The 14457-nt window shown below is 44.5% G+C and overlaps 2 protein-coding genes across 2 annotated transcripts in view; one reads left to right on the top strand and one right to left on the bottom strand.

The window, feature by feature from the left end:
• Window positions 1-935: 935 nt before the first annotated feature.
• Window positions 936-5239, top strand: SARC_09874 (hypothetical protein; the record flags this gene model as incomplete). The annotated part of the gene is made up of 1 exon (XM_014296094.1): window positions 936-5239. One exon carries the CDS (start codon window positions 936-938, stop codon window positions 5034-5036), a length of 4101 nt encoding a protein of 1366 aa, XP_014151569.1. The 3' UTR covers window positions 5037-5239.
• A 1169-nt stretch (window positions 5240-6408) lies between these two features.
• SARC_09875 (hypothetical protein) overlaps window positions 6409-14457 on the bottom strand; it is a gene marked incomplete at its 5' end in the record, with an annotated part of 9440 nt that continues 1391 nt past the window's right edge. Inside the window, 9 exons of the mRNA XM_014296095.1 lie at window positions 6409-7196; window positions 7514-7717; window positions 7978-8156; window positions 8610-8742; window positions 10494-10585; window positions 12029-12134; window positions 12879-12986; window positions 13410-13487; window positions 14204-14332. Of these exons, the coding sequence (XP_014151570.1) occupies window positions 7104-7196; window positions 7514-7717; window positions 7978-8156; window positions 8610-8742; window positions 10494-10585; window positions 12029-12134; window positions 12879-12986; window positions 13410-13487; window positions 14204-14332 (1122 nt within the window). The 3' untranslated portion in view covers window positions 6409-7103. The remainder of the gene's footprint in view (window positions 7197-7513; window positions 7718-7977; window positions 8157-8609; window positions 8743-10493; window positions 10586-12028; window positions 12135-12878; window positions 12987-13409; window positions 13488-14203; window positions 14333-14457) is intronic.

Below are 14457 nucleotides of genomic sequence, written 5' to 3' on the forward strand. Positions count from 1 at the left end.
ATCATCTTGATAGCCTCCTAAATAGAAGATATGAATCATTAATATATCTCTGGTATGTAGCAGCATCCAACAACTAATGTGTTAGTATTTAATGACTATATAACGACTAACGGCCATTTACACTAAATATTTAATGTCGAGTAAGGAATGTACAAATTTGTTTGAAACTACTAGGTTGAGCACCAATCAAAAGCGTACATAAAAATAAGTCACAAGTTTGTTTTTAGAATAAAAATGAGCTGCACGGCCAATAGCCATAGCCTCCTAAATTCAACAGCACGGTACCGGGTGCATATGTACTCTCATTAAAATATTTCATTTATTTATTATATTTTATTTTAAACCTCATAAATTAAAATTTACTATAGTGTGTGCTGTAAGCTGGGACATTGGGCAATGGAGTTTACTTAATACTATTGTGTGAGTGGAGAGAAGGAGCCGGCAATGTTCACTATAATACACATATGCAACAGGGAAGCCAAGAAATTGTCATACATAGGTGTTAGCAAAGCTGTTTACAACCGACAACGGCAAATAGTGGGCACAGTTGTCTCTCGCGCAATACTACGGTCGCTCGCTTGCAGTAATTTAATGCATGCAATGCAAAGTAAGGCAGGCATCAAAGCGACTATAAGATCACGATAGGTAGAGATATACTACACCGCAGATACACATATACTCAACATAGCTAAGAATATATATATATATATATATATATATATATATATGTGTGTGTGTGTGTATGTGTGTGTATATATGTGTGTATATATCCAGATCTTCCGTGCAACCTTAACTTTATAGCATACTTTATTACACGGACGCTGGCTGGCTGAACGAGCTTGTGAACTGTGAAGTCCAGTTGATATAGTCACTGTCGCATATGCGACAGAACGATGTTATCATACTGGCGTTTTATGTGTAGTTAATAGAGAGTGATGACGGTTGATGTGGGCACGGCCGTCAGGATTGCGATAGGGCTGCTAGAGGTCGTCGAGAGAGATCCCCTTTTGGCAATACATACACACACCACCTACTTGCTCAGAACACGGCTCAAACATGTGAACACACCCACTTCGAACACACAAGTAGAACTTGGCCGGGATGAGAAACCTAAGGGCCCTCTAAAGGAAGGTGGGTCTGATGTTATAGCTGGGCCTGGCGGTGTTACACTTGTTGTACCAAAACGAAGCCACGGCGACACTCACAATGACCAAACGTACCGAACTGCGCACGTGGCCGGTGCAGACAACCCTGGGCACAGTCAGCTTCATAGCAATAGTCACACTACTATCACGTACGGTGGTGAGAGGGTGGGTAATGGGGCGCCATTAGGACCACCCAGTGGGGATGGGACCTATGAGCTGCACTCCAGCAAGTCAGCTCACGCACGCTCGCACAGTCCCACAGCAGCGTACAACGGGGGTGGCAGGGGACTTGAAAGTAGGAATGCAGATAGAGAGAGAGGGAGAGATAGAGACAGAGACAGAGACAGAGACAGAGAGAGGCGTAGAAGTAATTTACAGAGTAGAGATGGGAGCGGGTACAGGACCGGCTTGCGGGTAGAACACCAGGAGTCTACCCGGACTAATATAAGAAGCCGCGAACGGAGTAGTTCGAGAGGCCGATCTAGATCGAGAGAGAGATCTAGATCCAGGTCTAGAGCCGAGAGCAGCGCACACACACCACTCAGCAAACGGACTAGTTATGACAGCGAAGACACGCACGCACCTACACCCTCCCACTCGTACGCACGAGAACAAACACGACGTTCATCGACGGACGAGCATAGCAGAGGGAGAGATAGTCACCAGAATCACGTGCACAGACCACAGCAGGACGCAGACGCAGCCGAAGGGACACGAAGCAGGCGCACGTGCACACCATCGAGGGATGGTGGGCAGTCGAGAGAGGGAGCACGTACACACTCACGCACAGCCACACACACGCCCACGGCATCCTTAGAGGACATACGCGAGTCACTGCGGGTGGGCATGCGGTCTCATGCACATGCATATGCACAGACACACACACGCACGCACACACACCACGCAGAACATACAGACCTCGGGTACGATCGCAGGGATAGTACCAATAGCACAGGGAGCAGCACACGTCACCACGAGCGCAGGTATACAGGGGCCAGGGCTTCCCCCCCAGGCACACGCACACACACACACACACACACAGAGCGAAGCACACGCGTCAGCCGAACCCCACGCGTGGACCCGCCCTCGCGCTCACACTCACGCACAGACTCGCGCTCACACTCACGCACACGTAACCGAGCAGACACACCTACAGTACGCGGCAGCTCACGCGCCAGTAGTAGGAGTGGACACCACGAAGGGCCTGTGCGAGAGGATAGGAGAGCAGACACACCCACACACCACAACACACGCACACACACCCCCACCGGCATGTACCATGGGCGGGGAGGGGGTCTACGCACACACACGCCCACGACCACAGAGTATGGGCCACACTCACACGTGCGCACACTCGAGGAGATGCGGCGGTTGGCACGAGAGACCGTGCGCGGAGAGACGTGGCTGGACGGCGACGCACAACTCGACCGTAAGGTGCAGTACCTACGCGAAGCAGCGGAGAAGCTACAGCGACACAGTGACGACAGGGACAGAGACAGAGACACACACAGAGAGAGTGAGCGTGAGGAGGCTTTGCGTGTGCAGGCGCATGTGGCGGTGGACCCACGGGTGTATGGGCCGTATGGGAGAGACGACACGCACACGCACACGCACGTGCCAACCATTGTGCACGTGCACAGACCGCAGGAGGAATCGGAGCATCTCACGAGCGCACGGAGCAGCTCGGGCACGCGGGCTATAGACCCCCACAGAGACCCCCACAGAGACGCCCGGGAACACGGGGGTGGAAAAACGGGTGGGAGAAAGAGTGCGGTGCGAGTGATGCGACGAGTGAGCGATAGCACGGCGGAGGAGGGAGAGCCACACGTAAGGCGAAGGCACGAGCACACGCGAAGAGAAGGAGACGGGGGGGAGAATAGGCGAGGCGTTATTTCCACGGGTGACGGAATAAGGAAGGGTGGTGCACACAGGCGGGAGGCACGCAAGAAGCAGCGCACACGAAAGAACGTGGTGCTGGTAACGCCGTATAGACACACCATGCATGCGACATCAGAACCACAGGTGTACAGCGACTCAGGGGCAGAGGAGGTGATGAGGGGACACAGACACGCAGACACAGCAGACACCACACACACAGCACACACACACGAAACACACACACATGCACCCACGTCACACGACACACACACACACACAGGCAAGGCACATGAATCACGCACACACACCACACAGCCGCGCAGTAGTGCAGAGAATGGCGGCGGAGGACACTCAGACATGATTACGCCCACACGAAAGTCACATCGTATACCCAAAGATGTGCTCGAATACATCGCAGCCAGCCAGAGCGCACTGAACGAACCCGCAAGCACAGACACAGACGAGATACCTACACGCACCCGTGAGCAGGCAAGTACACGACATATGTCCGACAACGAGATATTGGCGTACAGCCCCCCGTTGCCACGTACCCCAACTGCAGAACGAGTGAACTTCTCGACATACGACGAAGGACTCACGGATGCGTACAGACGAGTGTCTAGCCAGGTAGGTGGAGACATGCAAACACACACACACACACACACGCGCACGCACACCCAGAAGCCAACACTGGTACACTTGCCGTCGCACGTAAGCGTGCACACACCCACAGAGCGCACACCGCAACGCACCACGTTCTCGCATGCGCCAGCAATTACACTCACACCCGCACCCAGACCCCTACAAAGACCCCCACGTGACCCCTCGCACACACCTGCACGCACACGCACGCGTGCACGTGGCTACGAAGAACCCGCCCCCACTGTCACCGCATACACGAAAGACAACCGAAACAGCAGAGACAGCAGAGGTAACAAAGACACGAGACACACAGCCCCTCCATCACAGTACGCGTCCATGACCTCATGGACCTTCACCGACGCAGGGGGTATGAGCACGGAACGTATCCGCGCACTAGCCCTCACGCTACCGAACATCACCCACATCAACACCGTCCACGTGCGCGGGTGGGACGAGGCCCTCTACGCCGCAGTCCTGGATAATTGGCCACTACTGACGGACTGGGACCTGGGCATCTTCCCGGCCGTGTCGGATAGTGGGCGTCTGCTGACTTGTCTATCGCAGAGTGCTGTGGAGGCGCTGTCGGTTGATGGGGAGATACCCAGCGCCCTACACTCGCCCGTGTTGCGTGTGCTGTCCGCTCACGAGACCGTCTCGCTGCGGTTACTTTTGGCGGGAAATTCTGCGCTGGTGGAGTTGACGCTCTCGTGGCAGGTGGTGTCTGAGCGTCTGGTGAGTCTGAGCCTGCAGGTGCTGCGTGTGAAGCAGGTGTCAAATCCCGGCGCTCTGATTGGCTGTCCGAATCTCACGGAGCTCGGGGTAGACTCACTGACGGAGAAGACCTTCTGCACCAGCGCGGCGGTGTTGAGTGTTACGTGTCACAAGGTGAGTAATGCGAATATGGATCGCTTCCCACGTGTGAACACGCTGAGATTGGGTAGGTATGCGTCGTTGGAGGAAGGGTTTATCTCTAGACGGGTGGCTCGGCTGGAGATGGATAGCGAGTCTGAGTCCGGGCTGCCGCTGAAGTACTACCTACCCATGCTACACACACTGTCGTGCGGGTTTCACGACATGCGCGCTCTGAGCTTCATGTCCCTCACCACGCTCACGCTGAGATGCTTTGTGGACGAGAGCGCACTCAAGCAGACCATCGCCAACTGTCCGTGTCTGGAGAGTATCTACCTGCGACAGTGTGTTCCCTGGACGTACAAGCCGTATTCGAGTGTGGATCTGTGGCAGATATATGCGGAGACCAAGCTGAGTAGGTATAATGTGACGCTGTTTGTGGACCGTAGCTATGAAAGCAGCGCCTCACAGGGCTTTCTGAGCCTGCTGCGCGAGGGTCGGGTGGGGTATACCGGTATGTAGAGATGTTCAATAACGGGATCTGCGGCAAACATACATTGGTTGGGAGTTGCACCACTTACTGTAGCTTGGCGAGTCAGGCTTTTTGATCAGAATCAGGTGGGGGTGTACCGCAATTAGTCATTTGATAATACCGGGACGCTGTGGCAGAGCCGTGTAGCACCTGGTCAAGTAGAGATAGATAGTGTTTCCCAATAGTTGGAGAGTGTTCCTCGAGAGTTTAAGAGTACTCCAAAGAGTTGGTGAGTATTCCTCGAGAGTTTCAACGTACGTTTCCGAAGTTTGACGACACGATTCGTGAGAGATGCGACATAAGTGGGGTGGTCCATACGGCCAGTCCTAAGGTCTCACGCATACCTACGGCCAGTCCTAAGGTCTCACGCATACCTACAGAAGGGTAGCCCATAAATACAATTAATATAAACACGAATAAAACGCACTCTATGGTGCTGAGTGGGTATATCTACTACGTTGCAGTCACAGTATCATATCGTTGTATGAATCATCATGAGGCGGAGCTTCACACGTGACCTATACGATGCTACACGTTAGAAAGCGCATCAGTCAGTTACAGCCACAGCCACGACACCAGCACACAGCGAGATTGAACTAATTTACCTACAAATAATAGGACGAAGGCTATCTAGATCACTCACAACTCACACACACCCCAAACCCCATTGCATGAAACTATTTAGCAACCAACGTACACACACACACATCTGATACTATCCACAGACCTTCCCCAGCCAATCACAGAGATAGACTATACGTGTAACTTTATTGTTGCTCGACTAATTTGCTAACACTTTAAACCCCATTGCACGAAAGGCTTAGCAACCATCACACACACAGACACCTGTTACTACCCACAGCCCTTCTTCAGCCAATCGCAGATAGACTATACGTGTAACTTTATTGTCGCTTGACTAATTTGCGGAGCCCATCCACAGCTTGCGTGTTCTGTGTGGCATAGGCACATCACATGCCTCCGGTAAAAGCGTGCATGCTTGTCTCTCTCTCTCTCTTTATATATATGTGCGTGTGAGGGGGAGCCCTACATGCATACATATGTACTTCATTGTAGGTACATGTTCCTTGTACGTATGCATATGTATGTGTGTGTGGGAGAGCCCTACATGCATACGTATATACTTCATTGTAGGTACATGTTTCTTACACGTATTCATATGTATGTGTGTGAGGGAGCCCTACATACATACGCATGTACTTCATTGTCGGTACACGTTAATTGTACGTATGCATATGTATGTGTGCGTGCGTGTGTGTGTGAGTGCGCACATGTTGAGATATAGCTCATGAGAGCTCTATCTATAAATAGACACGTGATCATCCATAAATAGACCCGCGATCATCTATAAATAGACACGTGATCATCGATTCATAAATAGACACGTGATCCTCCATTTTATAAATAGACACGTGATCATCTATAAATAGACATGTGATCGCAGACATAAACCCAGTGGTTTAAGTACAGCCTATTCCACACGTGAATGTGTGTGGCTATGATGAGACACCCCTCACGCGATCTGTTCTAAAAATAGATTTACTTCACACGCAGACCCGATGCAACGGGTGAGCGTGTACGTATAGTGGTCCGTTTACGGATTGCGGCGAACGTTTGTGTGTCTACAGATGATGCCGTAAACATACACAACGGTATCAGAAGCGGCAGCACATTTGTGTGTACATGTACATACACATACGACAAGCGCTTATACAGCCACTTTAAAGACCATCGCTCCGATCGTAACGTAACGTGTGCGTTTGTAGATATGTTATCAGAGTGTGTTACATGTACGTGAATGTGTGCGCGAGCGGTCTCTTTCTCTCTCTCTCTCGCGTGCACACCCCCCCACACCGAAGACAAACCCTATATCAAACGCTCTCTGCACACACATCTTCTCCAATCCCAACACATCCCCCAACTGCCGCCATGTGAAGTGAAGTGTATGCGCCAGAGGTTCGGTGCCCTGATCCTTGCACGTATTCGGATACGCATCGGGAGTCTTTTCTAATGTTTAATAGATCCCACCATCGCCATCACTAATCATCTCCCTCTATATCTAAGTTTAGCTCCTTCTTTTGCTCTTGCTCTTGCTCCAGCTCCAGCTCCTGCTCTTTCGTGCCTTCCAGAATCTACATATAGTTATAGGTGTGTGCACAGAGAGGATAGTATGAGGTATAGTTAGACGCAGTGGACGGCGATGGTGTGGTCATGAGACGACATCGATGCTCGCAGGATACATAAGTGAGAGCCTATGGTCATGAAATACGGTCATGAACACATGAAATACGGTTATGAACACACGAAATACGTTTTTGAACACATGAAATACGTTTTTGATCCCATAAAATACGTCTATGATCCCATGAATTAAGTTTATGATCCCATGAAATACGTCTATGAGTAATACCCGCTTGCAGGCACAGGCACAGACACAGGCACTACCTACCGCCAGTCTGTTCTGCCAGTACTCCTTGTTGTCGTGTAGGTTGGGGATGCATTCCTCGTACAGCTCAGGCATGAGAATGGAGAAGGTCTCGTATAGAGGCTCAACGATGAACTGGATGAACGACGACTGGCACTTCTCAATGCTCACGGTGTGACGGTCGCACATGGGCGAAATGGCCATCTGATTGACCGTCTCAAGATCACCCTACACCGACAGATAAAGAGAGAGCGAGCGAGAAAGAGAGCGTGAGAGAGAGTGTGAGAGAGTGTGTGTGAGAGAGAGAGAGAGAGACATTGTGAGTGCGAGGAAGAGATTGTAACGTTATACAAGTACTGATCTCTCATGAACACATGTGAGCCATGACCGCATTCAGGAGCATGGCCACTGTCTTGGACACTCTGCACGAGGGTATATATATATATACATATACATATACATACACATACACCTACATACACATGTACCTGATTCCAGAACTCTTCCATGACGCGCTGGGCCCATTGGCCGTAGATGTGCTTGTTCTTGCATGGGTTAGAGACGTCTGCACAGTGCACAGCCATGGCTAGGATGAGCATGATTGTTTTGTTGGGCACTTCTTCGCTCTCCTCTTCTCGCAGTACCACTACGGCTGACTTGAACTTACCTGTGGTATAAGGTGTGTATGTGTCACGAGTTGTGAGTCATGAGATATGAGACATGAGACATGAGACATGAGACATGAGACATGAGACATGAGACATGAGACATGAGACATGAGACATGAGTTAAGAGACATGAGTATGAGTATGAGTATGAGTATGAGTATGAGTATGAGTATGAGTATGAGTATGAGTCATTTTGGGTAGGGGTGGTGGTTAAGGCACATTGAACTGTATGCATTGTGTGTGTATGATAAATATACAGACATAGACGATACCAATACAAAAATATATGAGAAACATAAATATATGTAATACACATTCGTATTTGTAATATGTAAAATGTAATACTCGCATATTCGTGGGTATGTGGGCGGTAGCTATGTACACACATTCTGCCGAGCTCCAATACACCAAAGTAGTATCTCGATACCGGATAAGGACACACATGCACCTACCCATGAGCTCGAAGTGGTAACTCATGTCTGTGTTTAAGACCATCTGGATGATGAGCGTGCGCACGTGTTGATAGTCCTTTGCGCTGAGATTGCAGAAGATGTTACAGTCATCCCGCGACAGGATCTGAAACGCCTGCAGACGCCAATGCATACGACGGGTCAGTGGATGTACACATGACGGAGAAGAGGAACACACACGTACACACAGACGATGGGGAATAAACGATATATGAACACATACGCACAGATGTCAGTGGATGTACACATTAGTGAGAAGACAATATATGAACACATACGCACATATGTCAGGGGATGTACACATTAGTGAAAAGACAATATATGAACACATACGCACAGATGTCAGTGGATGTACACATTAGTGAAAAGACAATATATGAACACATACGCACATATGTCAAGGGGATGTACACATTTGTGAGAAGACAATATATGAACACATACGCACATATGTCAATGGATGTACACATTTGTGAGAAGACAATATATGAACACATACGCACATATGTCAGGGGATGTACACATTAGTGAGAAGACGATATATGAACACATACGTACAGATGTCAGTAGATGTACACATTAGTGAGAAGACAATATATGAACGCATACGCACATATGTCAGTGGATGTACACAATAGTGAGAAGACAATATATGAGCACATACGCACAGGTACCAGTGGATGTACACATTAGTGAGAAGACAATATATGAACACATACTCACAGATGTCAGTGGATGTACACATTAGTGAGAAGACAATATATGAAGACATACACACATATGTCAGTGGATGTACACATGACTGACAAGAGGAACACACACATACACACAGACGATGGGGAATAAACGATATATGAACACATACGCACAGATGTCAGTGAATGTACACATTGGTGAGAAGACAATATATGAGCTCATACGCACAGATGTCAGTGGATGTACATATGACTGAGGAGAACATAGTATAACGTTTAACATGACTGAGAAGATCAGAGTATAACGTTTATGATCGAGAAGCACTGGCCTGTTGTTACCACACAGCGGTGATGTGATAACACACACAGGGTGGGGTGTATGTGAGACTACAATCCAGAGGAATACGTTTGCGTAAACACAGAAACTGACACAGAGATGCTATAGAAGACAGCGGTATATATATATATAAATACGTATACACAGTGGTATATATACATATACGTATACACAGTGATGTATATATATATACGTATACACAGTGGTATATATATATACGTATACACAGTGGTATATATATATATACGCATACACAGTGGTTTATATAAATATACGTATACACAGTGGTATATATATATACATACGTATACACAGTGGTATATATATATATACGTATACACAGTGGTATATATATATATACGTATACACAATGGTATATATATATATACGTGTATATATACGTATACACAGTGGTATATATATAACGTATACACAGTGGTATATATATATATATACGTATACACAGTGGTATATTTATATACACGTATACACAGTGGTATATATATATATACGTATACACAGTGGTATATATATATGTATACGTATACACAGTCATTTATATATATACGTATACACAGTGGTATATATATATACGTATATACAGTGGTGGTAATGAACATATGATCTGGACATTTACGTCTACGCAACAAACATAGAGATGTTACTGGTTTACGTTTACAAAGACACAAACACGGACACCGAGATGCTATGTACTGATAGTGAGCATACGATCCGGGAGATTACGTTTACAATATCGTAAACACATCTGGCACACCTTTGCGAGGAGTTACGTTTACGTTTAAGTTTACGTTTACGTAAATACAACGGACACACCTTGGCCAGGTGCATGTTCTCTAAAACGGAGTGGTCGTTGTACAGCAGAGCCTCCGCTGACCTTGAATTGACTAAGTACGCGTTATTCACACCTGACACACAGGGGGAGAGGGTAGGTACACATAGTATTAGCTCATGTACCTGTGTATGTGGTACTGGTATAGGTTGTAGGTATATGTACTTGTATGTATGATATAATATATATATATGTGTGTGGTTGTATCTATACTATTAGTAAAATTATGTATGTATGTTAACTGTGTATACTTTTGTATGTATGCTTGCAGTATATATATATGTATATATATACATATTTATGTAGGTATTGTTGTATATCATTTGTAGACGATCGATGTGTACGCATATTCATCACTATAACATATTATACATTAATATACCAGATACCAATATCAGTAGACCGAGATAGTAGTCAGCTGAGCTTTTAGCAACAATTCACCAACCACCATACCTCGATCATTCATTAAACCATGATTACTCATGTCCACTTACAATACATAATACATACATATATATATATATATATAGTGAGTTGCTTATTTAGTTCACGAACGGTTTAGAATGAAAACAGCGTTATACTTCATATCATCAAAGTAGTGTCATAGCTAACAACAATGATAACTGAGCGTCCCATAACCTTGACTTATATAATCTCAACTAGCTTTTGCCTATCGTCAGCCCCCTCTGGTTACTGACACAACATCCCTCCGAGTGACCGGTCTCCTCTGTAGCCAGCCACTCGTCATCAATATATGTTACACTACTTTCCATTTATGTTACACTATATATCTATATATGTTACACTACTTTCCATTTCTATATACGTTACTCTACTTTCCATTTCTATATACGTTACACTACTTTCCATTTCTATATATGTTACACTATATATCTATATATGTCACATCTATATATGTTACACTCCTTTCCATTTCTATATACGTTACACTACTTTCCATTTCTATATATACTACACTGCATATCTATATGTTACACTACTTTCCATTTCTATATGTTACACTATATATGTTACATTACTTTACTTTACACTTCACGCTACTTTACAGCCTATGCTCTCGTTCTATTGGTATACATTTCACAACCTCATCGTATCTGTAGAACCAATATCACTAGACAATCAGCATTGGTATTCCACACTGAAACTAACCCCTCTCCACACTAAAACTAACCCCTCATACACCTGAGTCATCCTGCATGACCCACTACTACACGGGGACCACACACACATTACAATATATATATATATATATATATATATATCTGCGGTACTATGGGTACTATTTCAAGAGAGAGCAGAAGTTAATTAGAACATGTTTTTTCCATCGAATTGTTTGTCCTACCTCTATCAACACACATATCCGTATACACGTAACAAGCCGGACAATGTACTTTTGCCATAGATTTGCTTGTACTACCACTAATAAAGGTATGTATTCGCATACATATCATTAAGCCGGACAATGTGATTTTGCCACAGATCGGCTCGTACTACCTACCAGGGTGTTGGAAATCATGGATCATGGCTGCCACTATCGCCGCTAACGCTTCGCGGTCGCCGAAGTATTGGGCCAAGCCAAGAGTGTATAGGAAGTGGTAGACGGTCTATAAATAGAACAGAATAGTAGAGGTCAATGGGGTATTGGACCTAGCCAAGAGTGTATAGGAAGTGGTAGACGGTCTATAAATAGAACAGAAGTGTAGAGGTCAATGGGGTATTGGGCCAAGCCAAGAGTGTATAGGAAGTGGTAGACGGTCTATAAATAGAAAAGGAGAGGAGAGCGAAAGTCAAATTTAGGGTTTTAGAGTTTTAGGTATAAAACAAGATGGGTAGGTAGGGACAACGGGATATTTTAAAAACAGAACAATGGGAGACAAATAGATCTGCTGATATGATAGAGTGGACGTGTACAGAAAGAGGCACTGAATCTATAAATAGACTGGACGAGATGAGATGTTGGGATTTTAGGGTTTAGGGTTTTGGACTAGTTAGACAAGCAGCGAATGTCAGACATACAGAGGTGATCGCCTACTGTAGGTGGAAACAATGATGCATTTGAATATAAAATCTATAAATAGATTCCAAAGTCTATAAATAGAAGCATGCGATACAGAAACAACACAAACCGAACGAAAAAAGGTACGCGATGTGAAAGCAGATACGTGGCCCGTGCGTTCGCAAATCTATAAATAGTATAGATATAATAAAAAGAGTACAGAACGTACTGTAATTGATAGAACAGCATGGTACTAAACAACCGTATATATATATACATACATATATATATATAAAGTAAACATAAATATACAAAAAATCATATCCAGTATCTGCGGTAAAGAACAACTCACCTGTGTGACATCCGTAGCATGATATTCGTTGTGGTATGGATTTGATTTGCGGTAACCCTTCCCGATGTATCGCAGGAAGCGATCCAATTTATCCTCAGGTATGCTGAACTGTACTCGAAAGGACAAAATATGCTGAGGTATAATTCATAAAGACAAACTAATATACTAAATATAATACACGCACACACGCACACACACACACATATATATATATATATATATACATATATATAAATACACACACACATATATATATATATATATATATCTAGATACAGATAAGTATATATAAATATAAACATAAATATAGTTATAATTATAAATGTAAAGACCAATAAGGAATATATATATATATATATATATTCCTTATTGGTACTTCGTCGACATTCAGTAGTTTCGTTCCCTATCTATTTATATGCAATCTGTTACGTTTACTCACCGACTTACGAGTATAAGTAGCTACGTTTCCTATTTAATCACCTATATTCTGTCACGTTTACTATACACATAACTATAACCTGCCACACTCACCTTATCCGAGAGTCCCGTATTCTGCAGAATGGCTTTGCCCACAAACTGAAGTGGTCGATCGTTGGTGTGATTTGCAACCTATATGTAATAAGCATAGCATGAGCAAAGACCTACACATTCATGTACAATGGATATAGCAAGACATACACATGCATGTACAATGAATATAACAAGACATACACATGCATGTACAACAAAAAACAAGACGTACAAAGACATATAATGAGAAAATCCATGTACATTCATACTCAAAGAATAGGACAGAGACAGTACCTACACAATCATACACAACGGTCATACCGTAAATGAACGCAGACACGTTCATGAACACAGGATATAGTATGAGAACTACCATATACATACATAAGCACAGCTCATGGAACGTTCATGAACACAGGATATAGTATGAGAACTACCATATACATACATAAGCACAGCTCATGGAATGACAACTATACGGATGAGACACCAGATAATTAGAACGGATGTGAGATGGCTTTACTATGTATACATATTTGTATTTGTATATGTATATGTATACAATATGTATACGTGTATGTACTATCTATATGCCTGTTTTAGTCTGATGCAGTTATCGTACAAAAAAACAGCAGTGGTTTACGACAAAGATACTCCTGCCAAGCAGTAAACACAACAAAGCCAACAATTCTACAAATTCAACAAATTCATATATATATATATTATACATATGTATGTATACTTACCTCACATATGTATGTATACTTACCTCACATATGTATGTATACTTACCTCACATATGTATGTATACTTACCTCAAACACATCGAAGTTGAGATCACCGAGATGCCTTAGCCAACCAAACTGAGGTTGACTCAGACGTCGTGGGATGTCAATTCGAATATCTTCCGTCACCACAATGCTTCGACTCCGGTCCGGTTTGTACTGTGGACAACATGTAAAAATAAGTGAGAAATAATAAAATTTCAAAATATAAATACATGCTTTTGAGTATAAACGTAGATACGATTATTTATATATATATACATATTTATATATATATATACTCG

Source organism: Sphaeroforma arctica, assembly GCF_001186125.1.
Source record: "Sphaeroforma arctica JP610 unplaced genomic scaffold supercont1.1069, whole genome shotgun sequence".
NCBI lineage: Eukaryota > Ichthyosporea > Ichthyophonida > Sphaeroforma > Sphaeroforma arctica.